Genomic DNA, 27622 nt, shown 5'->3' on the forward strand with positions numbered 1-27622 from the left:
GTGAGGTGGAGGATGGAACCCCTTCCCCTCAAACCACCAACATTTCGTGAACGGAGTATAGTATAGATACATGCTATGAATATCTCATGTTTACAGATTAACAATACAAGGGGAGCGGGATTTAAAAGATATCAAATGTTCAAAATCGGTTATCAAATATCAACGGCTAGTCTATTTAAGCTTACCGACAATTCAAAAAGTGATCGACAAAAAGACCGGAGGAGCTCTAGTGATATCGGTGAGCTGATTGTCGGGGGTGGGGTGGGGGAGGGTGGGGCAATTAGTATCACAGGGGGCGGGGGGCGGAAACCAGCAGAACTCCGCTCCCCGGCAAATTTCCTGCAAGAAAACCCATCACTCGAGGAAATGTGGTCCGAATCAGTCAATTTGTTAGACGGAAAATTCAGTTTCCTCGTAGCTCAGATGAGATTTCTTGTATTGATCTGACGGGCTTAGAGATTGTTGGCGTATATACCAAAGTCTGCCGAGTTTGATGTACGAGAACTAACACAGTGTTATTTTTGTAGACGGGACACATCCTGTCAGTACTTTACAATATATTGGATATAATACTTTAGAGATAGATGAATATCCAACTGTGGTATTCAGTAATATGGTTAATTTTATATTTTACCTATAATTGTGGTTTGATTGATATGTCATTCAAAATATAAGTGTCATCCAAAGCGCAGACAAGCATCAATTGACCAGACCAACATTTTCCTCACACTACTGTAAAAGTTTCTGTAGACCAATATGATAAAATTCCCGGCTGTATTGCAGGACTTAATCAGTCCGTCTTTAGTTTTCTTAACTCATTTTAACAAAGAAAACAGTCACAGTTACAAAATTTAATCGCATAATTATGGGGAACCTGATTGTTTTTTTGAACTTTTATCCAGCTCTCCCATTAATATTACTGTAATAATTGCCCCCGTACAATTTTTTAGACTAAAGTAACTTTAATGTGATAATAATATATAATAATTATTCGAATCAAATTTCTTGTTACGTTGTCAAAATCTATTGGTGCTGTATTCTGCTTACGCTGTCAACCGAGCAAAACAGGTAAAATACATGCAGCGGATACAACGGCGCTGCCTAGCAATACAGAGCCACGCGTGTATTGCGGGTATTGCGTCGGAAGAATACCACGGCGCGGGCCGCTGATGCAGTCACTATACCTACCATTGACTGTATGATTACCTATCAATGATCAATCACCTATCAATGATTACCTATCATTGACTATACACCTCTAGAGGTGTATAGTCAATGCTACTACATTGGAATGGCAAGATTCTCTTGAGTTGTTCAATTATACTTCTCATCTTATGTTTTTTATCTGGAGCCCATTGTTACGTGTGATTTATACTAGAGTCGATCAAGTGTGCCGATTAAAAAATATGTCTATTTCGTTTCAGAATAAACATTTCGATTTCTCATTTTTTACTCGTTGTTACTAATACAGTAGCACGAGGAATATGTAGCTATTATTGTTACTTTTAGTATGAATTTTTTAATGTTTTTCCTTAATTTTTTTACTCGCATTAACAGGTAAAATCAAAATTTCCTTAGATAAACGTACATTATGAATCATAAAATACACAATTTTGCCATTATCGAAACATAAAATTATTTTTTCAAATAACCAATAGATTATGTTACGCTTTTATTTGTCTCATAATGCGTTATTCGTAACTACTTCAGATATTTTGCAGCTACAGGCTCAATTAAAATAGTTAGTTTTGTTGTAATTAGCTGGTACCTTACACCCTTAGAAAATTTATAAAATTCTACACATTCAACCAACTAACTACGATTCCAAACAAAACGAAACAATTTTAAATCAACTCCGAAGGGTTCCACTTCACTGACTCCAAGGGAAATCATTCCAGTGTCACATGGCTCTTTAAAAACGTCGCTTTATTAAAGTGAGGAGATAATATCCGAAAAATAATTGAGTGCAGAACGCGAGAGGGTTGTGTAGATTAGCTGGAGAGGCGTAAGATACGACAGCGGCATATTGTACGATATCATCGTGGGGAGGGGGGAGTAATCTGTAAAAAGACACGGGGGGGGGGGAGTTGTCGCGATATAAGCTTATGTGAAAATAGGGTGAACGTGTGAATGCATTACAAATAAGTACCTACACGTACGATAGGAGAAAAACTTTAGCAAATATATAGGGGTTTAATATACTTCATTATAGATGAATTGCCCTTATTTTTTACTAAATGACTATGGATAGAGGAAGACATTCCGTTCTCATTCCAAGGTCGTACTGCTTTAGCACACTATTTGAGACCCTTTAGACGAGGGTCACTGTTCTTATCCCCTTCTCTTAGAGTTACCCTTTCTGTTTTGAGCTTTCTTCAGTCCAGGGGGCCAACGTGAAAGTATTCTCCGCTTGACAACTATTTGTAAACAAACCCTTCTTCTTCGTGACGTTTCAGTCAAGAGAGCTGAAACCCTACTAGACTGAGGTTGTTTTAGACTTAGTCAGCCAAACAAACCCTTACGCAATCTATATATATAATACGCTAACCCGATTTTTGTAAACAGAACTCCTCCCTCATTTTTGGACCGATTTTGATGATTAAAGTGTCAAAAAAATTGCCCTGATCTGTAGTTTTGCAAAGTGTTTTTTGCAATTTTTTTTGCGCGAGAGTTGGCGCAGAACACGTTGGAAATTTTAGTTTGAAAAGTACGAACTGTACTCTGTACTACCGGTACTGGATTTTTTTACTCTTGAATTACTCATGAATACCGGCTTTCTCGGTATGGTGGTAGATGCACTTTTCCTTTATGACAGCAGGATGAAAATCCTTCGCCTCGTCCTCTTTTTTCTTCTTTAAAATTTAGCGCACCACATTTCTAACATTTTAATGCCATCTCGCCAAGTGAATGCTGCTGAATTCTTGTATTAGTCAGTACAATTTAGCAAATACACGTTGCCACTAACTGTACCAGCTCCTCGTCTGGGCTCCTTATGTTTAGCATTGCTTGCCGTATGTTGATTCGCCGTGTCCGACCGGCAATATTTCTTTTCCGTCGGGTCCTTGGCATGTATAATAGAAACTATAATATAAAACATTTCTCCCGTCGTGTCCTATAGGTAAAATTTCTTTGCAGGGTTTATAATTATTTTTAAAAACATGCAAACGGTTTACATTTCAAAACCAAACATAACAGCTGGGATTTATTTTTTTAAACTAATTTATTGACATCTGTTTCAGAATATAATAACATTCAAATCAGTCACAATGTTATCCTTATGAAAGGAACTTTGTGGGCAGGCCATGCCCTTAAAAAGATATATTTCGTAAATCTAAAACGTGTTTGCACATCTACACACATAGACGAACATTTTGGTATATAATATGTGGGGTTAAATCTTAAAACAAAAAAGCCTTATTGTTCACAAAGTTTCATGTCGCGTATTAAATATATAGATATGTGCAATTAGAATGTCATTATGCTGTAAAACTGCAATTTACTACAGACTTTTCAGAGAGGTGACTTCGGTGTATTCATTCAGCATGGTGAACACAAAATATAGATATGTAAACAAATAAAAATTTGAACTCTTAGAGAGCCTTTGAATGTTATTAAAATAACGAAATGGGTTGTGCGTGTTTACTAGCGCTACTCAACAACAAAATATATTTAATTTATCTCTAAAAAATATATTCTTAAAGTGCACTGAGCAGCAGCCTAAAAAATACTATGTAACTTACCCATATAGTTACAAAATGCTCAAACTCGCATTGTAACATTTATAATTCGGCTTATATTTCTCCAGCGGATTATTATCTGCAGAAGAAGTTTATTGTGTTCTTATTGTGTCTAATAACATCCAAAGCCAGAAAACTTGCCTAAAATGGTACCTATATTGAGCAATTATTTGCAGTGTCCTATATTACGGATATTGGCACACTGGGTTGTTAACATGATTGAAAATAACACGACATTTTGGCTGTAAAAAAGGCACAAAGAGTAAATACTATTTAAGCAGCTACTGTCATGACAGAAAGGTCATATGCCTTTTAAACTAGATCACACCATCCTTTATAAGATACGTTGTTTAACAATGCATGTAAACGTCAATATTTAGGTAACTGCCATTTTGCAGTATTTTTTGCTTTTTGGAAATTCCGCATTGCTGTCATTTGCATTATTTGTTGCCAACGAAGGCGCACAACCGTATAAACGAGGAGGTCCCTAACAGACCAAGAATAAAAGCCAACTCCACTTCAGGTATATTCCACTACACGTAACTGTCCGTAGATGAATTAGCGTAAGCCTTGAAAGCAACCGTCGATTTCGACGGGTTTCACCTAGTAAACAAATATTTGTAGATATGAAACCTCTCGTTTTCACCTGTATTATTTTCTACCCTTCCGTGTATACTCAAGTTTGGTTGAGGCTAGAAACCTATAAACTTAAACATTTTGGGAAAAGGTCGTGGCACAGTTGTTGAATATTTCAATCATTTAGAAGGATAAGGCTAGAGCGCATGGTACAAAGTCAATAGACATTAGTTAAAATCAACTTAACGCATTATTTAGTGATATGCTACCTCCTCTGGGAGACGGCCCGCTAGAAGTCAGAAGAAAATCTTGAATGTAAAAAAGATTGATACGCACTTAAAGTGAAGGTTAGTAAAATATAAGGTGCCGCAAATTTTCAAAAATGGCAACCGTAAATATTTTGAATTGAGATTAAACTGTTATATGTTTCAATACGCTCATTATAGAATATTTAGAAAATAACCATAGAAAACAATAAGCTTAATACAGTACTTAAGCGACATCGTATAACGATTTAGTATGTGTACTACGATAGCGTAGAAATTTAGTTAACAATCGAGTACGTTATTCAATAAGAAAGCATCAAGAAGCAATAACTCTGTCCCATTCAACTCTTCATGTTAGACGACTTAAACTTCTTAGATGATAGAGATAGATGCAAACTCATAGAGTATAAAAAGATATATTTTACAAAAGAGGCCGCCAAAAAGCGAAAAATAGAACTGACTGACAGGATATCTCGGCCCCTCAGGGTTTGATGTGCAAAAGAGATATTTTTCACCCGACTTATGGCCCAGTGCGCAAAATAGATCCGAAATGTGGTAATCAACTAAATAGCCTATTTTCAGGTAACGGTAACTGTAATAACCATACGTTTTTATCAAGTCTTACCTTGTGTAGGTGTAGGTGTATGAGCCGTCCATGAACCTTTGTACGAAGTATCTGTAACAAAGATAAGCTTTTAATATTTTGTTGTTGTTAAGTACCTAGTGTTTTACGTAATAAATGTAAAACCTAAAACATCACTAGGAGTAAGTGATTTTTCAAGCTGCACTCAATTATTTAATCACTCAATTATTTTTAACCTATATCGCTTGCGGACTCTCCATTCTGCAATGTGAACGTGGAATCGAGATAGTGTTTTGATGTGATTTGTTATTGAACTGGATATGCATCTGAGTGGTTTTAGCGCTCGCCAATAATTACCAAGTCACCGGTTTAATCTTAACACGAAACAAAGGATTTTGATGGTTAAAAAATGGGCAGACCCATAGATAAAACATTCTCCCTTAAAAGTATATTTTTTCATCCTTATAGACCAACTGAAGCCAATTTTATCGTTAGCTCTGTCCGATGCACTATAGAGGTTGTATTTTGTTTACATTTTGTTTCTTGTAATTTCAGTAATTTGAAACCTCGTTTAAACAAATAAAACGATATAATCATAAACAATGACTCATCCCCTAGTTATATAACCAAACAGTAAAGCATAAATCATGAAAATAACTCAAAAATAATATAAACAAAATTTCGTCGACACAAGCCACCAGTGTCACCGGACATGAACTAGACACGAAAAACCAGCTTCAAAATTTACAACGGGATGGGAAGTCTTGTGTTGGTTATTCTATGGCTGAGCTGTCCTCGTTCGTTTGACTTTTAATCAATGGTCCTGGATAAGTAAATAGCTGGTCTGAGTCAGAGACAGTACACAAATTGTATGACTTGATTATAACCTCACACTGGATTAATATTGTACATAAAATAAGTGTCAATACACAAAGTGTGCTATATATTTCAGTGAAATACACCGTGTCCCAAAAAAATGAATAATTTTAAATTGTTATATAATACGTCCAGGCATATCTAGTCTACTTTGAAGGTGATCATATAATAACTGAGCTCATGAAGTTTTGTTCAATATCAATTGTAACTATCAGCTGATTCATTGTTGTCGATTGAAACTTGAAATTTAAAAACATTGCCCTGTCATTAAGCAGGCACCTTGAACGCACGAGAGAAAGCGCAATGCGTTGAGTGGTACATTCAAAGTAAGTCAGATATTGCAGTGCAAAGAACATTTAGAAGACGCTATGGTCGACGTCCTCCATCACGGAACAGCATTCGAGCCTGGTATGACAAATTTATGTTAACTGGAAGCTTACAACATTTAAAAGGTAAAGGTTGGCCGAGAATCCAAAATGAATTGATTGAAAACGTGCAACAATTATTTCTTCACGACCCTCGAAAGTCTGTTCGCTGTGCAGCATGTGAGTTAAATTTGTCAAAATTATAAGTTTATAAGACAGAAGTTTCCGATGTCCGAGAATTGAGACAAAGAATAAATGCAGCCTTTACTAACATTACTGACGAAATGCACCATAGAGTGTGGGCTGAATTGGACAGCCGTATTGACTATCTTTCTGCCAACAATGGCAACCATGTTGAAAATCATTAACACATAACACATATGATATCAAACAAAACTTAGGAATATTTATGTAAGTTAAAATGTAATTAGTTTATCGTGTGATTGTTAATAAACTTTTTATAAGTAAATAAAATTGTTAAGTTTTTTTTTGGGACACGGTGTATAATATTGATTAGGTATTTGTTGTACATGCCTGTGAAAAGAAGATTAGTTTGAAAAACCCAGTAGCTATTTTGTTATGATATATTAAATATGTACAATTTTGTTTGATAAAATACTGTCTTTAACGCATTGCTAAAAGGCTGATTTATTCGGGTATTTATATTAATCGTAACAGTTTTTTTATTCTTTAATTATTTAGTTCAGCTTTGTTTTGAACGAGAACCTTTCAGTTCGGTTTTCAATTTTTTTTCTTTTTGGATCAAGATAGTAAAGAAATAAGCCATAACATGTTATGATAGAATAAACGTAGGACCGGTCATTGACTATTATTTATTATTTATTTTAGGCCTATATCTTCCAGGGTTATCACTGCTATATTTTATCGCTTAGTGAATACATCACACTGCAACAATTACTATTTAATTAGGAAGCCGTACACGTCATTTCAATTATATTGCCCTGAAGTATCCAGTTTTTCGGCTGAAAATGGAATTATTTGAATTTGCTTCTTATAGACTATATTATTATTTAAGTTCTAATTTCTATTAAGGTGTAACTAATAAAGTTTCAGTTACCTGTAATCACTAAAAAACCAAACGCAAAAAATCGTTAACATAATTTTGAGACTGATTACCAGACCAATATATGTAAAATTCTAAGCCCTACTGTACAATGTGAAAACAATTTCAACAATAATGATATTCAACGTTGGTCAGTTGCCACACCTGCGCGGCACACCTGAATATCAGCTGTTCATTATTTGGTCCACGGATTTCAACCCTCAAACCTCTGTACAACAGCTGTCCACAAGAGTTCACAAACTCACTTCATCGTAAAATGTTTTATATTTCGCTTAAGAGAAAAATATTCATTTATTTTGTACTAGAGGTCATCCAGTGGTCGAAAATTAGACCAAATATATGTAATGTACAGACTTATCTATTTTCACCCTACGCTGTAAATAAAACATGTGATTGGAATTTCTTCCATTGGTTTAGATTTTCTTATTATATTGCTTTGTTATTTTGTCACCATCATGGCAACCCATAAGGTCCATGTAATTTTTTAAAATTTTAAACTCATTTATCGTGCTTATTTTTTATCCTATTTTAATTTATGAAGGGATTCTGCACATCTACAGGAAAGAATCTTCCAATAGTACCTATGCGTAGATTTTCCCTGCGATGCACACGGATAAAAACAGTATTAAAGAATCATTGTTGCCTATCGTCCAGTGGTCGAAAACTCGACCAAAAATATGTAATATACACGCATTGATTGGATACTGAAGTAGACATTCCATCTATATGGACCAGCTGCCGCAATTAAAAAAAAATGTAGTTGTGTTAGCCAGTCACAGAATGTGTGTCTAAAATAATATTTTCTACCTTTTTTGATATGAACAGTTGCTATAGCTCATAATAAGTCATTCCACAATTTTGACTTAGTAAAAAACATCGTGTATTCAACATAAATTAGTCATTTAGAACAGGGCAATCTGTTGGTGGCTCAAAACATCGTGCATTCGACAGAAATTAGTCATTTAGATCAGTGCAATCTTTTCGTGGGCCACATCGACTACGATAAATTAAATTTAAAAACTGGCGACAACTTTAACATGGGGATGGAATGTCTAGTGGAAAGTCAAAGGTACAGGCTTCTCTATTTTCCCACAACACTGTAAATAAAGCATGTGATTGTAATTTGTTCAATTTGTATTGATTTTCTGTTTATATTTCTTTGTTATTTCGTCACCAGAATGACAACCCATTAAGCCCATGTTAATTTTTTTTAATTTCAAATAAATTTTTTGTGCTTATGTTTGAGCCTATTTTAATTTTTAAAGGGATTCTGCACATATACAGGAACATATATTTCTAACAATATGCGTAGATTTTCCCTGCGATGCACACGATCTGAGAAAAAGGATTTAAAGAATGATGCTTGCCTATTAATATATAGATTATTTCATAGTTCATTTATAGTGTCGAATGTTTAATATTTTACTTAGGAGACAAATATTTAATTATAAAATGCATATTTACGTTTGAATGAATGATTGATGGGAAAGTACATCCGTATTGGATTTAATCTGGGGATTTCTGTGAATTATCCACAACCTAATTAGTTTTTAGGATTTTGGTGTTCCTAGGGATTTTCAATCGGGGTTAAAGTGAAATTGATCATTTTTTATGTAACCCAGAATAAAGCATATCTATATATTAATAGGCAAACATGTTTCTTTAAAACCTTTCTCAGCTTATGTGAATCCCAGATTAAATCTTCGCATACTGTTAGAAAACTCGTTGGTAACAGTTGGTATTACAAAAATATTAATTGGCATTAGAATAATAGTACATAATAATTTAGATAATAAATAATAATATTTATCATGTTTGTGTGTCAAAGTATAATAAGGCTCCAGTAAAAGTGTTTTAATCTATCTATACTATCATAAAATTGAGGTGGTGTCTGTCTGAAAAATAGACTATAAACATAATGTTATTGATATATTTTCATGTAAACAGTAACTACAATTTAGGTTATAATTTGTTGTAAAAATTTGGTGGTTTATAAATTCGAACTGCTTTGTTTGGATTAGTATAGTACATCTTCCCGTTGAGAAGCACGGGTACATCAGCTAGTACTACTATAAAGTTGAGGTGCTGTATGTCTGTCTGTCTGTGTGGCTCTCGACTAAAATACCAAACCGATACACCCAAAATTAAGCATAAAGATGGTCCACATATCTAGGAATGTCTTATGACTATTCACTTCTCTGAGTTCCTCTCGGGCTACGCCCCTGGGATGTCCAAAGTTTTGAGGTGAGGTTTTTAAAAGTAAATAATTGGTCTCCATGGAAGCATGAGAAAATTCACAATTTATTCAAAAACTATGTCGTTGATTATGGAAATGAAAAATGTTCTATAACCCTTGCTGCATTAACCCAGAGATAGTTTTAACTAAGCTATCAAGATATGGTATGATATAAAGGGGACACCCGTTCTTCGAAACTGAACTTTCTTTCCGTTGCGAAGCACGGGTACAGCAGCCAGTTAAATAATAAAGCATAAAGTATGTTATTAACATATTATCCGTTGGTATAGTAGTATTAGGTAGTATGGTTAAAAGTATATTTTGTGAAGTAGGTGATTCTTTATTAACTTTGAAAATTTACCTCACCCTTCTGTCATTAAATACTATGAATGCAATACACCATGAAATATACTACATGAAATACACTATTCCTGTATATTTGATATCAAATTTAAGTAATAATACGTTTTGTTAACTTTTAAAGCATACTAACTAGATGACAAAAGACGCTTTATTATACACTCTAATGTATGGTGTAATTTGTATATTTAAAAAGTAAAATTTTGAGCGTAGCTATTTTACTAAATCTTTAAACTCTAACAACTATGATAGGAACAGCAAATCTGTTAGTTTGACTTACTTTGTAAGAGGTTTACTTAAATAGATTATTTCTCATAAATATTGATATTATAATGATTATTATAAATACATAGTGAAAAGTTAATGTTGGTAAAAAGTACTGCATGCTTTATCAGATTGTAGTTTTAGATGAAATAGTTTATGAATCAATATGCGACAATAAATTAAAATAACCAAATACAACAATTATACATGTTTGGAATTATGACATGTTGTTTTTATTGATTGATATAAAAATAATTAACAGGGTTACAATCTATTTGAAGCAACATGTTATAAGTTTTCTAATAAAGCTGTAGAAATATTGAAGTGGGTGTCTACTTCTTGAGGACATCACTTTATTAGGAGTAGGATGTCTACTACAGGAAACTAGAGCACCAACCAAAATATACTCTTTTACCCCCCTCTTTTTCTGATCCCTAAACATTAAAACATATCTGTGTCTATTTAAACCGGACCTAACTTGTTTGTAAAAAAACTAACGTTACCCTTAATTTTGAGTGGGATCATTTCTTTAAAGGCTTTACCATACATATTTAACCAATTGAATATCAATCGGCTGCTTAGAGAAAGATTCGTTCTGCAAACTGTCACTGAAATGATAACGTTATACAATCAAGTGACCGTTGGTAAAACATATTTTTCACTTCTATATACTTCCCCCGATACAATATTTTGTAGAGGTAAATAGTAAGTTTTATTCTCTAAGATTTATTTATTTATTGAACACCAACGGCAAACACCGTTTTACATTAAGTAGCTACAAATAGGAAAATAGGAAATGGCCTAGATGCCATTTATAATAGAGAACAAGTACGATTCTATAACTAATGGTAATAATACTGTATCAGTTTTTCAAGCAGATTTAAAGGACTTATTGTGCCTTTATTTTATTTTTGTTTGGCTATATTTTTATCCCTACAGTATATATATATAAACCGTGTAGACAAAATATATAACAGTTTGGATGTAAAAATAAAATGATAAATACTTAGATATATGCAATATTGGAGAATCAACCTACATTGTGTCTTTCTTGTTTAGAAATTATTCTGAAGTTTGAAGTGTGATTAGGAACAGGATGTGGTTTTAAATTGTTAGCATATGCACATCCCGTAAAAACAATAAAAAAATACAGTAAATTTCTGTGAGGTAGAAAGAAAACATTATAAACACTAATTAACTTGGGCTAAATTTCCTTAAGCTATTTTACAACCTAACTAAACACCACCTAACTTTTAAGGCAATACTTTGTTTCTAAACATTGGTAAACTATTAGTTACACTTGTACGACGATAAGTTTTGCAATGTTGACAATAAACGAGTTGATTTTACCTAGTATTTATTCACTTGACATACCAAACAGCATGGAGAAGTTGGTGAACGTGGGGGTGCGACTGAGGTAGTCAGCTGATGTCTTGATGTCCAGCATGTTAGATCACGTCACACACATGATGCCAAACACTCACCACCCTACACGGGTCTACTGCTGCACTCTCGACAGATAGCGAACGAATGTTGACGTTCTGTTCGCGGGTTGGACGAGTCGCCTCCCCCGCAGTGGGCGGGGCCAAGTGAAAAATCAATGTTGACCAATCAGACGCACGCTTTTCCTCCCCCCTCCCCACACCCTAGGTCGCCCGGAGCATCCGAAACAGATATTCTTAGACTGATCAACGCTGTTTGGGAGATTTAATATAAAACAATCCTTATTTCGTCCTTAATCATCCTGTGCTTTGTACGACTCCGTATCGCTTTTAATTGTACCCTCTTTGGGACTCCTTCGTTTTCTGGCCGAAGATGGTCTTTGTTCTGTTTGTTTTGTTCTGGCCCTTTTAGTGTAGGGCATGCAAAGTCGTAACTCTTTGAAAGCCCTTTGAAAACTCCTGTCTTTGTTAATTTTGTTTAAGGCTTTTGAAGTTTTGTTCGAGGGTTGAAAGTCTCGGTTTGGAAATCTGTGAAAATGTTGATCGTGTTTAGAAAGGATTTCAAAGACTCTTAAAATATACTTTAGAGATTTAACACGGATTAAGTAGTATATTTAGATTTATTTAAAATACGTCTTGTTTATGTGATTTGTAAAATAGTTTTGATATTAGATCTACTAAAACAAAGTAACCTTGAAATAGCTTATTCCCTTTATGGGAAATTCACTAGGGCATGATTGAGTTCTCAAGAAGTTATCGTTAAGAAAACGTTTCAATCTGATCAAGAGTCGGTTTACACGAATTAAAAATATACAAATGTATAGGTATGCCAAATTAATGACCTCTAGGTCTCTACCTCTAACGATCTCGTTTGGAATCTAACCAGCGACCTCTAGATTTTAATACAAGCACCATAACCACTCGCCTACCCAGACATAATAGGTCAAATAAGCACATGTGGGCATCTAAAAGACAATAAACTGTAAATGGTTCCATCTATATAAGGAACAACAGTTATATAAGTATATAAGGAACAACAGGGGTCCAAGAACCTAGCCTTATGGCACGCCTGATTTGGCAGCTGATAAATCTGAATTGTACTGGTTAAATTCGGCTTTATCCTTGATTTTGATTTGCACATATTCCCTGCAACCCCTTATAAAAACACTGACATAGCAGCAAACACGAATTGCTTATGAATTAATTTGGTTAGAAATAGTTTCAAAATTAGAGAGAAACTCAAAGTATTTGGGCCTGTTATGTGTTTGTGATTTTAACTGTTTGAGCATTCTCAAATTAGGTCCAAACTTAAATTTATTTTAAATAAAATAATACTTGCTTTGTCATTTAAATAATAGATATTTAAATGTTTTGTGTGTAAATAAATAACTGCTCTTTTTGGTTCAATTCAGAATAATATTTTAAGTGAGTTCATAAAATAAAGTTGTATTAAGTTAAGCCAGACAGAGAGAGAGAGAGAGAGATAGGCAGACAATGCAGAGGAGAATGTGCTGCGTATCCTGCTTATCAGTTCCAGCCGACATGATATAGACTGACCAGTGGTTTTTCCTGTACACTTCTCCAACTCACTCAGTTACTATGCAGTCTTCATGTGAATCAAACATCATTGAGGGTCTCTGAATCCCTCTAATTATTTTACCATGGGTCTCAGTATCCCATATTAAATCATCAATTATTGACTCTATTGTTTCTACAGAAGTTTTATTTAACCGTGAGGAACATTCACCAGAAGTTTGTGTGCACACAGTGTTATATTTTATTTTCTCAACAAGTGTTAATCTCCATTACTTGGTATTAACGAACATTCATTAATTTCTTCTCTTCAAGGTCGTGAGTACATCTCTACACATCATTCCTCTCTGTCTATTCCAATTTGGACTTAAATATCTCATCAAGAGAATAGTTTTGATTTGATTTGTAAAGGGTTAATTTAATTTTGTATCATTATAATATTTTCTGAACTCAAATGAATTTATTATTTTTCCAGTAGGTAGTAACTCACTGTTTAGACAGATCAATAAACTTGATTTCTACTATATTAACAAATATCTATTGAACCAGCAATTATTCAGTTTGGTAGCAAAGTCAGGAATTTAATTTTTAATTCCCCTTTGTTCAAACATATTGGTCCTTCGAGCCGGATTAACTTAGTCATTTGTTAATAAATAAAAAATTGTAAATTAAAATATCCTTTTAAAGAAACATATTTAAGGTCATTTTTAAATTGTCAAAGTAAGGTTAATTGTATTTGAAGGTTATTGTAGATTACAGTTGAGAATTTGTTTGTTTAAAGGTAGTTATCATATAAAATATTTGGTATTCATTTGATCTTTGATTAAATTAGATATTTAATCGTAAAACGCTCATACATTTCTCCAGTATTGGATTTGTGATTTATTGATAATTTTTAAGAGTTATTAGGGTTGTTTTGAGAATTTAATCTGAAAATATTTTCTTATGCCAAATAGTTTCTTAACACAAATAAATATTGCTGATTTATATTCTACAATCTTGTTCTATGTGCTACTGTAATATTATATACAATCTGTATTGAATCATTTAGCAAATCATGATATGAATTTTTTGACCTATTTTCACTATGAATTAATGGTATTCTTAATTCTTTGTTGATTTTTTTACTATATTGAAGAATATAGCACTTGTCATGTTCATACTTGTGTAAAGATTGCTCAAACATTCTTGTGCCTTTGATTATTTAAATTTTCTCTTGGTATTCAATTTCTGAGGGGGAAAATGGATGCAGAAGATTTTAAGCGTAAGGTTTCTGCCTTGAAGAGAAAATTATCAGATAGTGCAAAGGAAGTCCAAACTATTAATGAGAAGGGTAGGGCAGCTCTCAAAGATCCTGCTCAAGTAAACTTATTCAAGGGTATGTTCAAGGTGTTAGAGAAATATTTTTCGAAATTTGAAACGTACTGGGATGAACTTATTGACCTACATGAAGATGAAGGAAAAGTCTCAGAATTTCCTGTCGAAGCAGATCTGACTATGCAAACCAAGGCCAAACGTTATTACTACGAGGCACACACAAGCTATGAGGCACTTATGGCTCTTGTTCAGACAACATCACCTCCCTCACGCCAAAGCATTAATCCTAATGAATCAGTTGTATCATCTGAAAACAGATCAAATAAAATTTTACCTCGGATCAATCTGCCCCACTTCAACGGACAAATTACAAACTGGCCTAAATTCCGTGATGCATTCTTATCAATTATTCATAATGATGCTTTGTTGACTAAAATGGAGAAATTTCATTACCTGGTTTCCTCACTTGTAGGCACAGCTTCTGCAGTTATAAGTAACTTGCCATTAATAGAAGACAATTATGACTTGGCATGGAAGGCATTGAATGACACGTTTAATAATAAACGTATGCTAGCCTCTAACTATTTAAATCAGCTCATCCAGTTTAACCCACAGCAAGGCAAGCCTACCATTGATTCTCTACAGAACTTTGTATCACTAGTTTCAGACAATATTGCAGCATTTAAACTGCTAAAAATTCCAAATGAAGCAGATTTTGTATTGTTTCATATTGCTATTCGATTATTAGATTCTGCGACCAGAGAACAGTTTGAACTTCAACACAAAGATAAAGATTTTCCTGTCTTTGATGATCTTACGAAGTTTCTACGGGAACGATGCCTAGCATTACAGCTCGCCCTTGGAAATTCTCATCAATCCTCACATGACAATAACTCTGCAAAGCCTAGTGGCGCTATTAAAGGATATAATACTAGATCTTCTAGTGGTATGCGAGCTACACTCTTGGCTAACTCACCAGGAAATAACATGCAATCGAAAGATAACAATAAAGGTTCCACATGCTTTCTATGCAACAGTGGTAGTCATACACTCTGGAGATGTAAAGATTTTATGAATGCAACAGTTGATGAGCGACACAAGATGTTAAAAAATTGGCATGGATGTAAAAATTGCTTGTATGCAAACCACACTATAGGAAAGTGTAACTCAAAGTGGACTTGTAAATTTTGCAAGAAGAGACACCACTCGTTACTACATATTCCAACCTCAACTGATGAAGAATCGAAAGATAATGCTACTAGTGCACCAACTTCGTCTTTGACTGCAACTCTTCCTCAACATAGCAACATATTGCTGGGTACTGTAGTTGCTGAGATAAAAGATGCTTCAGGAAGATTTCAACCCATACGTTTAGTGATAGACTCAGGAAGTCAACATTCCTTCATAACTCACAAATGCCTCACCAAACTTGGTTTATCGACAACTCCATATCCAAAGAAGATATCGGCTATTGGCCAGACCATATTTGATGGTGCAAAAGGCAAGGCACTTTGTCATCTGAAGCAAAAAAAAAATCAGGAAACCCCTATCCTCAAAACAGAAGCTGTTGTGATCAACAATATTACTTCACACCTACCCAACTTCACTATGCCTACAAACTTATGGTCGGAATATACCAAATTTGAACTAGCAGACCCTAAGTTTTGGGAACCTGGACCTATTGAGTTTTTATTGGGCTCTGACTTGTTTCCAGATGTTTGGCTTGGATCTTCGATTACTCTTCATGAAAACCAACCCAAGCTGTTTGCATCAGTCTTTGGCTACATTGCTATTGGGAGAGTTCTTGACTGTCAATCATCCGCTAGTATGAATGCTTCTTTCTTCACCCTTGCTTATGATAAAGATGACATTCATAATCAGCTGCAACGATTTTGGGAACTCGAGGAACCTGCTTCTATCCCAGTCCAAGAAAACCCAGAAGATTTAGCTTGTGAAAAGCATTTTACAGAGACTCACTACAGACTTGAGAGCGGCCAGTACGTTGTTCGCCTACCGTTTAAAAGTGAGCCAAAGCATCTTGGTGACTCTGAAAGAAATTCTCTGAAAAGACTATACAGTCTAGAAACAAAACTGACAAAGAATTCTCTACTTAAGTCTGAATACTGCAATTTCATGAAAGAATACCTTGAACTGGAACACATGAGCCCCACATCATCTACTTCAAAATATGTGATCCCACACCATTCTGTCACTAAAGAAGATCGCTCACAGATTAAGCTCAGAGTAGTATTTGATGCTTCTTCCCTTACTGACTCTAACACGTCTCTAAACAACCATCTTATGATAGGACCAAAGTTACAGCAAGACATCAAAAGTATCTTGACAAGATTTAGGATGTATCCAGTAGTTTTTGTGGCTGATATAATAAAAATGTACAGGCAGATTTTAGTTCATCCCTCTGATAGGGTATATCAACACATTTTCTGGAGATTTGATCCTTCTGAAGCTATTCAGAAATATGAACTGAATACAGTAACGTATGGTACTACCTCTGCACCTTTTTTAGCCTTGAGAGTCATGAAACAGCTAGCAACCGATGAAGGGACTGACTATCCACATGCAGCAAAGGCTATTCTTCAAGACATGTATGTCGACGATCTTGTCACTGGTGCTTCTACTGTTGATGAAGCCTTGAAACTCAAGGATGAAGTAATCAATCTTTTACACAAAGGTCATTTTGGTCTAAGTAAATGGGCCAGTAACTCTCAGGAAATTTTAAATGCAATCAATCCTTCAAAACATATCAAACAGATCAACCTCTCATCTAGTGAAGATTCAAATGTCAAGATCCTAGGACTTCAATGGAACCCTTCAAGCGACACGTTTGCATACCAGATTGAACAATTTACCCCTGTGTTTACTAAAAGGGCCATCCTATCAGCTGTTGCAAAGATTTTTGATCCTCTAGGATTCGTTTCTCCTGTGATAATGATTGCAAAGAGCATAATACAAAGCCTATGGAAATTGAAGCTGGGCTGGGATTCGGAAATCCCAACTAACTTGAAGACTCTATGGAATGACTTGACTACTCAGCTAGAGAACCTGCAACATCTTAGTATTCCAAGATTTGTAACATCTGACAAACCATACAAATTGCAAATAGTAGGATTTGCTGATGCTTCAGAAAAAGGATATTGTGCTGCACTGTATCTGAGAGTTATTAGTGACAAAATAATTACAAACCTTCTAACAGCCAAAACTAAGTTAGCCCCAATCAAGACACTGTCTATCCCACGCTTAGAGTTGTGTGGAGCCTACCTGCTTGCAACAATATTCCACTCTGTTATGGAAACCCTCAGCCAATTTGCCAGTAATCAGTTTCAGAAGCCTATTTTCTTCACTGATTCTTCAATTGTCTTAGGATGGCTGAATACACCAACTTACAAGCTTAAAGTTTTTGTAGCAAACAGAGTTGCACATATCTCAGAACATACTCCTGTTTCATCGTGGAGACATATTAAATCAGAGGAAAATCCAAGTGACCATGGTTCTAGAGGACTTTTACCAGATAAACTAACTAACTGTGATCTATGGTGGCATGGCCCTAAGTGGATGAATATGCCTGAAGATAAATGGCCAGAGTCTACAGTACAGTTCCAGCAGCAGCCCCTACCTGAAGTGAAAGCTGAACCACAAGTGCTTGTCTCAAATAGTACTGAGCCAGAGCTTATCAAGATGATGGAAAACTATTCTTCATACTACAAACTTCTACGTGTAATATCTTGGATCAGAAGATTTATCTACAATTGTCAAGCTAAACTACACAGTACTAGTCGTCTTAAAGGACCCCTTCAGCCTAAGGAAATTCAAGAGTCCTTACTATCCTGCATCAAGAAAATTCAATCACACTTTTTCTCTATTGATGGCGACAGAAGATGTGCAACTGCTGTCCTCAATAAGTTTCATAAACTTACCCCTTTCTTTGACAAACTGGGGATACTCAGGGTGGGCGGCAGGCTAAATAATGCAGCTATCCCAGAAGATCAAAGACACCCAATCCTTCTGCCAAAGTGTCATTTCACCTTATTGTTGGTAGATTATTACCATAAAATCTACCTACACCCAGGACCCAACTTGCTTCAAGCTCTGATTCAATTACGATTTTGGATACCATCACTGAGAAATATTGTCCGTCAGCGAACCTTCAAATGTCTAAGGTGCTTCAAGCTAAAGGCTGAAACCTTTTCCCCGATGATGGCTGATCTTCCTTCGCCACGAGTGAATGTAAGCCGAGCATTTTTACATGTTGGTGTTGACTTTGCTGGACCTTTGACTATGAGAGAGTCGTTAAGAAGAAAAGCAACCACTGCCAAGACTTACATCTGTGTTTTTGTCTGCATGGCTACTAAAGCTTTACATTTAGAGCTGGTAACCGCACTCTCAACAGATGCCTTTATGGCTGCTTTCAGACGTTTTATTTCTAGAAGAGGTCTTCCTGAACAAGTGTATTCCGACTGTGGAACCAACTTCAGAGGAGCAGCTAATCGTCTTCGAGAGTTAGGATTATGGTACTCCAATCAGACTACACAAGAAGAAATTCTACAGCAAACTACTAAACTGGAAGTAAAATGGAATTTCAATCCTCCCTATTCCCCACACTTTGGTGGACTGTGGGAGTCGGCAGTTAAATCAACAAAGACACATTTGAGGAAGATAGCTGGAGAAACTGCTTTGACTTATGAAGAGTGGTCAACCTTGCTCACCCAAGTAGAAGCAGTTCTGAATTCAAGACCACTCTGTCCTTTGTCAGCTAGTCCAGAAGAAACTAATTTTCTTTCTCCAGGACACTTTCTTGTTGGATGTCCTCTTGTTGCTCCTCCCGAACCTTCTCTTCTTGATCTTCGAGAAAACGTCCTTACAAGATGGCAACTAGTCCACAAGATGGTTCAACATTTTTGGAAGAGGTGGCGAGTGGAATACTTGAACATCCTGCAAGCGAGAGGAAAATGGACAAGATCTTCTACAAACCCTAAAATCGGAGACTTGGTTCTTCTTAAGGATCAAAATGTACCTATCTTGCAGTGGCCTCTTGGAAGAATCATCAAGACTCACCCAGGCAGTGATGGAATTGTTCGAGTGATGACTGTCAAGACCAGTGACTCTGAATTCCAACGTCCAGCTGTGAAATTGGTACCTCTTCTTTCAATCAATTCTGACCCTTTTAAGTAAGATGCTAGAAATTTCCTTTGAAATTTCGGTGGGCGGTATGTTTGAGCATTCTCAAATTAGGTCCAAACTTAAATTTATTTTAAATAAAATAATACTTGTTTTGTCATTTAAATAATAGATATTTAAATGTTTTGTGTGTAAATAAATAACTGCTCTTTTTGGTTCAATTCAGAATAATATTTTAAGTGAGTTCATAAAATAAAATTGTATTAAGTTAAGCCAGACAGAGAGAGAGAGAGAGAGATAGGCAGACAATGCAGAGGAGAATGTGCTGCGTATCCTGCTTATCAGTTCCAGCCGACATGATATAGACTGACCAGTGGTTTTTCCTGTACACTTCTCCAACTCACTCAGTTACTATGCAGTCTTCATGTGAACCAAACATCATTGAGGGTCTCTGAATCCCTCTAATTATTTTACCATGGGTCTCAGTATCCCATATTAAATCATCAATTATTGACTCTATTGTTTCTACAGAAGTTTTATTTAACCGTGAGGAACATTCACCAGAAGTTTGTGTGCACACAGTGTTATATTTTATTTTCTCAACAAGTGTTAATCTCCATTACTTGGTATTAACGAACATTCATTAATTTCTTCTCTTCAAGGTCGTGAGTACATCTCTACACATCATTCCTCTCTGTCTATTCCAATTTGGACTTAAATATCTCATCAAGAGAATAGTTTTGATTTGATTTGTAAAGGGTTAATTTAATTTTGTATCATTATAATATTTTCTGAACTCAAATGAATTTATTATTTTTCCAGTAGGTAGTAACTCACTGTTTAGACAGATCAATAAACTTGATTTCTACTATATTAACAAATATCTATTGAACCAGCAATTATTCAGTTTGGTAGCAAAGTCAGGAATTTAATTTTTAATTCCCCTTTGTTCAAACATTAACAGTTTGTTGTAATAACGATTCATTACATTATACTAATCACACTGATCAAAGGTTAAAAATAAATCATATTCTGACTGAAACCTTTCAACGAAACGACATAGTTGGTCAGATTTTACACGATAAGAAATACAAACTAATGAAATGTTTAACTATGCAACAACTTAAACACAGTTTAATATACAGGGTGTCCCACGAATAGTTTCAAACGTTTGATTTTATATTACTTGGTCATTTATAAGCCGAACGTTTTGAAACTTTACACAGTTTATAAAGTAGGTAGAAAAACTATTCTGTGAAAATTTCAGATCACTAACCCTTTAGAAACAAAATTGTGGCATATTGACAATTTTGCCAATTTGCTTTCTATAAAAACACTTTCTTGAGTTATTATCTGATTTGTTCACTACGTTGCATATGATACAGGCATTACAATGACTGGGAATAGGTATGCACAAGTTTTAAATGAATAAGTCTTGACTCACATTATGGTGAGGTAGCCTCTGGATCACTAAATTTAAGCTACATAAATGGTTTAAGTTACCTGGCTTCGTCAAGTGATCCTGCTTCAGTATTACACTACTATAGTTTCGGACTTGAAAATAAGTCCATCTTCAGGTTAACAAAAACGTCAATAGGTCATCTAACCAATTTGGTTAGATTCGTCTATACACTTAAAACACATACACGAACACGAAAAAACACAAAAAACGAATATAATACTGTAAAAACTGGCCAGTGTAATTAGTACATTTTACAGTATTATAATCGTTTTTTGTGTTTTTCGTGTTCGTGTATGTGTTTTAAGTGTATCGACGAATCTAACCAAATTGGTTAGATGACCTATTGACGTTTTTGTTAACCTGAAGATGGACTTATTTTCAAGTCCGAAACTATAGTAGTGTAATACTGAAGCAGGATCATTTGACGAAGCCAGGTAACTTAAACCATTTAGCTCACATTATGGTTCAAGAAAAGGATCAAGCAATCTTCCAACAAGATGGTGCTCCACCTCATTTCTCAAATCATGTCAAGCAATTACTAAATGACAACCTTCATGGCCGTTGGATTGGTCGTGGAAGTGTTTTTTAGGTTGGCTACCCCGGTCCCCAGATTTAACTGTGTGGTACTTGTTTTCCTTCAAAGGATATGGGGTATCCTTCAAGATACTCCATAGGGGATCTTGATGGAACGCGTTTATACCCATAGCTTCAATAATGATGAGTAACTAAAGCGATCAATTAAAGAGGAACTTCTCCGGATACCTGTGCCACCATTTTTTTTTTCTATAAGGGTTAGGGAGCTGAAACTTTCCCAGAATAATAAAAAAAAACTACTTTATAAATTTTCCAAATGGTCATTGAATAAATGGACAAGTCATATAAAATCAATCGTTTAAACCTCTTCGTGAGACACTCTGTACATGATCACGATGCATACCAAAAGTAAACCATTTACAAAGTTTATTTATTTAAAAGCGGTTTCGCGCCAATTTGATTAGTCGTGATGAGCACCAGGAAACGTGGAGAAACTGTAAAATTGGTTAGTAAGTTTATTATGACAGCCGGAGTGATTTTTTAACGCCTGTTTAATTCACATCTAACAACCGATGGCGGAAATGAGGAGTTGGTTGGTGCTGCTCGGTGATTCAATCAGTCTACCGTCGCGTCGTCTCGCAGCTCGGCACTCGCTCGCCACCCTGTCTGTCTGTCTGTAACCTTTCAAGCTTTGTATGATGAAAACTCACGCACATTGATGGTTGGTTTCATGTCACTTGCATTAGTGAATGTTTCTTTTGCGAACAAAGGTTTGAAGTATGTACGAGTGTTTCTGCGTGGATTTTTGCTTTCTGGGAGAGAGTATGGTTCAGTTTGCTGATACCGTTTATTGTATGGAGTAATGAGTTTCTTCTTTGTGCGGAGGAACGGTACAAACCTCATTCTTGTCGGTATGTAGCGTTGCAAGATGATAGCCAATGGAAATTGAGAACTGGCTTCAGGATTTTAAAATCAGAAATACTCGTATAGAAAACTATAATCTATAGATGAATATGAAGAAAATTAATAAGAGGTTGGAATTGGGACAGTTCCTTAAAATATATGAGTTTTTACCTCTAAAGGCCACTTACAAAAAAAATAATGCAAATTCGTGTTTGTTTTTAAACGAGGTTATTAAAACTGCCTTAAGAAATTGCAAACTCTAATGAGTGAACCAAGTCTCCAGCGTACAGATCAGCCCACTGCCGACCTAGAGGGTTAAAAAGATTGGATGACTCTAAACAAGCAAAGATTTAAGTTACACTGTCACGATTAAAATTATAAGTTGATATTTTGTCTTTTGTATGATTTTGCTTACATTTATAAAAGGACTCTGATTTATCTATATTTTTACCAACGACTCAATACAAGGCTCCCAGTAACGAAAAGCTTTGGTGGAGCTTATTACCGTATATCAGTCAGATTTAATGATTTACTCAGATCTACAGTCCATTTCTAAAATAAAGACCATGTTCGACTCCCCATCTGATCACAGTACAACCCTCCATTACTGTACCAACTTACACAGTCGACTACTTGTGTGATCACAAGAGTCCTCATACAGCATTATCGCTACGATTCTAATTGTTTGGGTCATTAATCATGATCACGGAAGGCGTGGGACCGACTACCAGCGACTGTCGTGTTTTCAAAATAGAGTTATAAAACGGTAATGGTGCAGAGAGGGGGAGGGGGTCAAATACAGTATCAATAGGTTCACACGGGCCATCGCGCTCGCACGCACAGGGTCACGCGCCGCGCATATACACGCACGCAGCCACGCAGTACTCCTCTCAAGTACCACTCGGGCAGGTTTGCGCTTTAACTACCAGTACCATAAGTGCAGTTCGGGGTAGTTTTGGTTTTGATACCAGCTGAACTATTCGAACTAGTATATTTTAGCTGACCTCCTAGACTTAACAGCCCTAGCAAGAAACTGCGTTATTTAACTCCGACCATAATGACATAATCTCCAACATTGTAAAAACCCCCTTTTCAAGAATTATTTTATTTTTTCCCTCATACAAAACCCCATTAGAATTTAAAATCATGTAAACCTGCAGACTACACCTGTAATTTGATTTTCCATAAAATTCGGTATGTCGGTACAAACCCAAGTCATCTTCTGTCACTTTTCTCGTTTTATATTTACGATTGGCAATTATTTACATTTTCAAAGAGACCGATGACCAAAAGTATTACAATAGGGGTATTAAAGTTACCAAGGTCCATGGTATGATGTTAATTTTATTTTATTCTTTGGAAAAAGTTTTTAAAAACAGATTGAGCACTAAAAAAATAAACCCAAGTGTAACAAATAACAATAAAGTTGACTGGTATTTATATAATAAAAATGGTCTGGAGTACGTTTATTTGGTACAGTTACCATCATCACTAGGTAAGGGAAACAATGCTCTGTGCTTTAACATAAATTGCATTTTATAGATTTTTATTGATCAATACATTAGAGCTTTGTAAATTTCTAAGCTAGGATAATTTATTAAACCCCAAATGATTGACAACAGGTAAATGCTGTTTCAAACCATCAAAAATCCATTGATTTATCTCAGAATTAAAACCGCCGATCTGATGACCATTAGGGGAACACTAAAATAACGTCATGCATGTTATCAATACATGTTATCAATACGATGACAATGATAGTAAAAATATTGACATATCGGGGAAGATGATTGCTATCAAGCACGGGCATTTGAAACCAGTAAAGGATCATCTGATAAGACCTATGATATGTAATTAATGTTAAGATGTATAGGGTACTTGTTTTAATGCGATCTCTAACCTCGGGTATACCTATCCTACAAAATTAAACAAATCCCATGATAAGATGTCGTGAACACCGATACAAAATTATACAAAGTACAGGATTAAAATAATCGAAAAACTTCAAACCTCTAATAGTATTCTCAGTTGCGAGATAAGGTGTTTCCGTGTGTCATGCAAATATCGGGCCAAACCTTGAGCGATAGGAGGAGTCTGCTTATCTCGCGGTAAGGCCTGCTGCGCCGGAACTGTTTCCATGGTTACCATCGACCCAGACAAATCTACCAGCGACTCTAAGTGGCGCACTCATTATACGACCTTTGCCGCTTTTAATTAAACCGAAACAAAGGAGTTAATGAATTTTTCCTATCGGTAATTGTTTATAAATTTTTACCTTGGTTCTGGCAACCACAATTTGTCTCCTTAGGTTGAGTTGTCGAAAAAAAATCTTTATTTGAATGATAATAACAATAATATTGAGCTTAGCTGTCATTGATCACTGAGCTTTTGATAGATTATCATAGATAAGAAAAAAACTGATTTTAGTTACAGTACTAAAAAAGCTACACAGATCGTCTTCTAAATATAAAACTCTTTAATTCATATTTAGGTTCAAATTCGTACAAAAAGTGCGTCACCTTCTTAGTGAGGTGATTGAATTATTAAGCAATACGATAATTTGCAAGAAACAATTTTAACTGTTTCCTAAATACACTACAGCTCTAAAAAAATCTATAAAAGTGGAATATACAAAGGTGTTTTTTCAAGAAATGAGTCATATTGATTTTAGATCTTAGTTCAATAATTTGAAAACATTAAGACGAAAGGAGGTGTATTACAAAATTGTAAAATATAATGTTTTAGCATTATTTGTAAAATTGAGACGGGAAGCGATGGAATATTCATCGTGCACCTTGGCTTACTGGTTTTATACAAAAATATAAGTTAAAGCTCTGTCTGGAAAGTATTTTGTAAAACATAATGTAAAAAATGTTAGTTTTCGAAAATATGAGTTCAAATATCCATCGTGCGTTGGTTACTAGTGTCATCTATTGAAGTAGTAAAGTTCAAAAGAAATACATTTTTATAATAAGAAGGATGAGGTTTCTTGAGTATATAAATATACGTACTTTGTTCGTGGTAAAGGGGTTTTTTTACAAGTAGTTCGGGCAGGGACACGAAAGATTATCTGCAAAGTTTTTTTGAAGCTTGAATAAATTAGTGTTACTACTTATCATCTGCTCATAGCCTATGTTTTTGAATGTTAAATATAAAAATAAAATTGTGTGAGTTTCTAAGTTAAACCATTGAATATTAAACCCACACATGAGCACAGTTATATACTTATTGTATCCAGCTGTTGATACTATTTTCTTTAAGGACGGCGTAATCGGACTGGCCTTCTTGACTGGAAAGACCGTCATATCAGAAATCAAACTCCAGTACTTGAATGGGGTTAACTGTAATAATCTGAAAAGTCTTATGCATATAATTTTATTACTAATCCCCCAACGTACAGGGTGATTGGTACTCTGTGTGACAACATTTTTTTGTGTAAGTTCAAAGTAAATGCAGTGTGATGATGCGTATAAAAGGTTTCATGTCTAAAAATTAGCTTCCTAAAGAATTATTTTATATTTTTAAAAATAACTATGTTTTTAAACTTAATTTAGCTATTTCTCAATTACCTTTGAATAAATTTGAGTAGATAATGTCATTTTCGTGTTCTACATTAAATTTTCAATAAGAATAATAGAAAATGACGGGGGATCAGTTGTAAAAATTTCATTGTAAATAGATTCAAAGATAAAAATTAAGATGTTTGATAAAAAAAAAAAAAACATTGGTCTATTGCATTTTTTGTTCACACCCTGTATACAAGAAAGTGTCCGAATATGGCAAAAATTCCACCATTTTATAAATATTTAAACTTGGAACCTTTTATATGCATCATCACACTTCATTTACTTTGTACTTACACAAAAATTTTTTTTTGTCACACTGAGTACCAATCCCCCTGTATAATAAATCAGTGAGTATATTTACAATGAGCTTAAAGTCAATTAAATGCATTTAATTTACACTGTAAGCCAACTACAGTATAACAATTAAAGTAAGCTGAAGGCAACAACTTTCGAGGAAAGAAAATTTAACATACAACTTATAAAATACAATAAAAAGGTTCTGACATTATTTATGCACGCTTCCTTGGAAAACTCGATGGCACTTCTCGGGTCTCCACAAAAAATATTTCGACCGACAAAACAAATTAAAACTCGATATGGGAGGAAGCTGTGATTGTGTGTAAGGTACCCGCCGGATGCGCGGCGTCCGGTCGAGTTTCCCTCGTTTTCCCCGCCCCGCTTCGGTCTTGGCGCTCTTGACCTCAGCTGTAAATCATAAACAGTAGATTTATCCTCGCAAGTCCCAATACGCCTCATATATCCGATATCCGGCCTCTGAGAAAGATACAGACATTGGTAATATACACCGTCATTGATTATATACAGAGTAGAATGTGTAATAATGAACCATAAATAAATTACCGCTGGTTTCACAATTCTCATTAATTTATAAATTTTTCTTTTTGTTGGTGGCCTTAATACGCCTTGAATTTGTCTATTTTCTTGGTTCTATTAGGTATTGGCGTGGAACTTATCAAGCAAAATAAGGGTGAGCTGATACAGTAGAGGTGAGTAGAGTGAGAACTACTGTACTACTGTTGAATGACACATGGCGGCACTCATACATCAACCCATCGTTTGCTCGTTGTTTGTTCGTTTGCTGACCCAACATATATTTAATGCTTCATATTTCTCATGACTTGACATAGATATTCTAAAGTCTCATGTTTAAGTAGATTTAAAGCGTACTAAGCAGTTGAAGAATTAATTCCTTTCTACTCAAATTTAAACGTTTAAGCCCCTTGGTGAAGTTACCGAATTTACGTCAAACAATTTGACACTACCAATATAATTTTGAGGAAAAGAACACCATAAACCTAGACAACGATTATATTTTGATAATATTATAGAGCTATCTCCTTGCTCTATCTCATTTCAGCACT

At 35.0% G+C, this 27622-nt stretch overlaps 1 protein-coding gene across 1 annotated transcript in view; it reads right to left on the reverse strand.

The window, feature by feature from the left end:
• LOC128995597 (uncharacterized) overlaps nt 1-27622 on the reverse strand; it is a 150906-nt gene that overhangs the window by 40181 nt on the left and 83103 nt on the right. The window contains exons 10-11 of the mRNA XM_054420614.1: nt 11722-11779; nt 5205-5255 (exon numbers count right to left, since the gene is read on the reverse strand). Of these exons, the coding sequence (XP_054276589.1) occupies nt 5205-5255; nt 11722-11779 (109 nt within the window). The remainder of the gene's footprint in view (nt 1-5204; nt 5256-11721; nt 11780-27622) is intronic.

This window comes from Macrosteles quadrilineatus, unplaced genomic scaffold (genome assembly GCF_028750875.1).
Source record: "Macrosteles quadrilineatus isolate MER2022 unplaced genomic scaffold, UCM_ALF_1.0 Scaffold_5__1_contigs__length_97177068, whole genome shotgun sequence".
NCBI lineage: Eukaryota > Metazoa > Arthropoda > Insecta > Hemiptera > Cicadellidae > Macrosteles > Macrosteles quadrilineatus.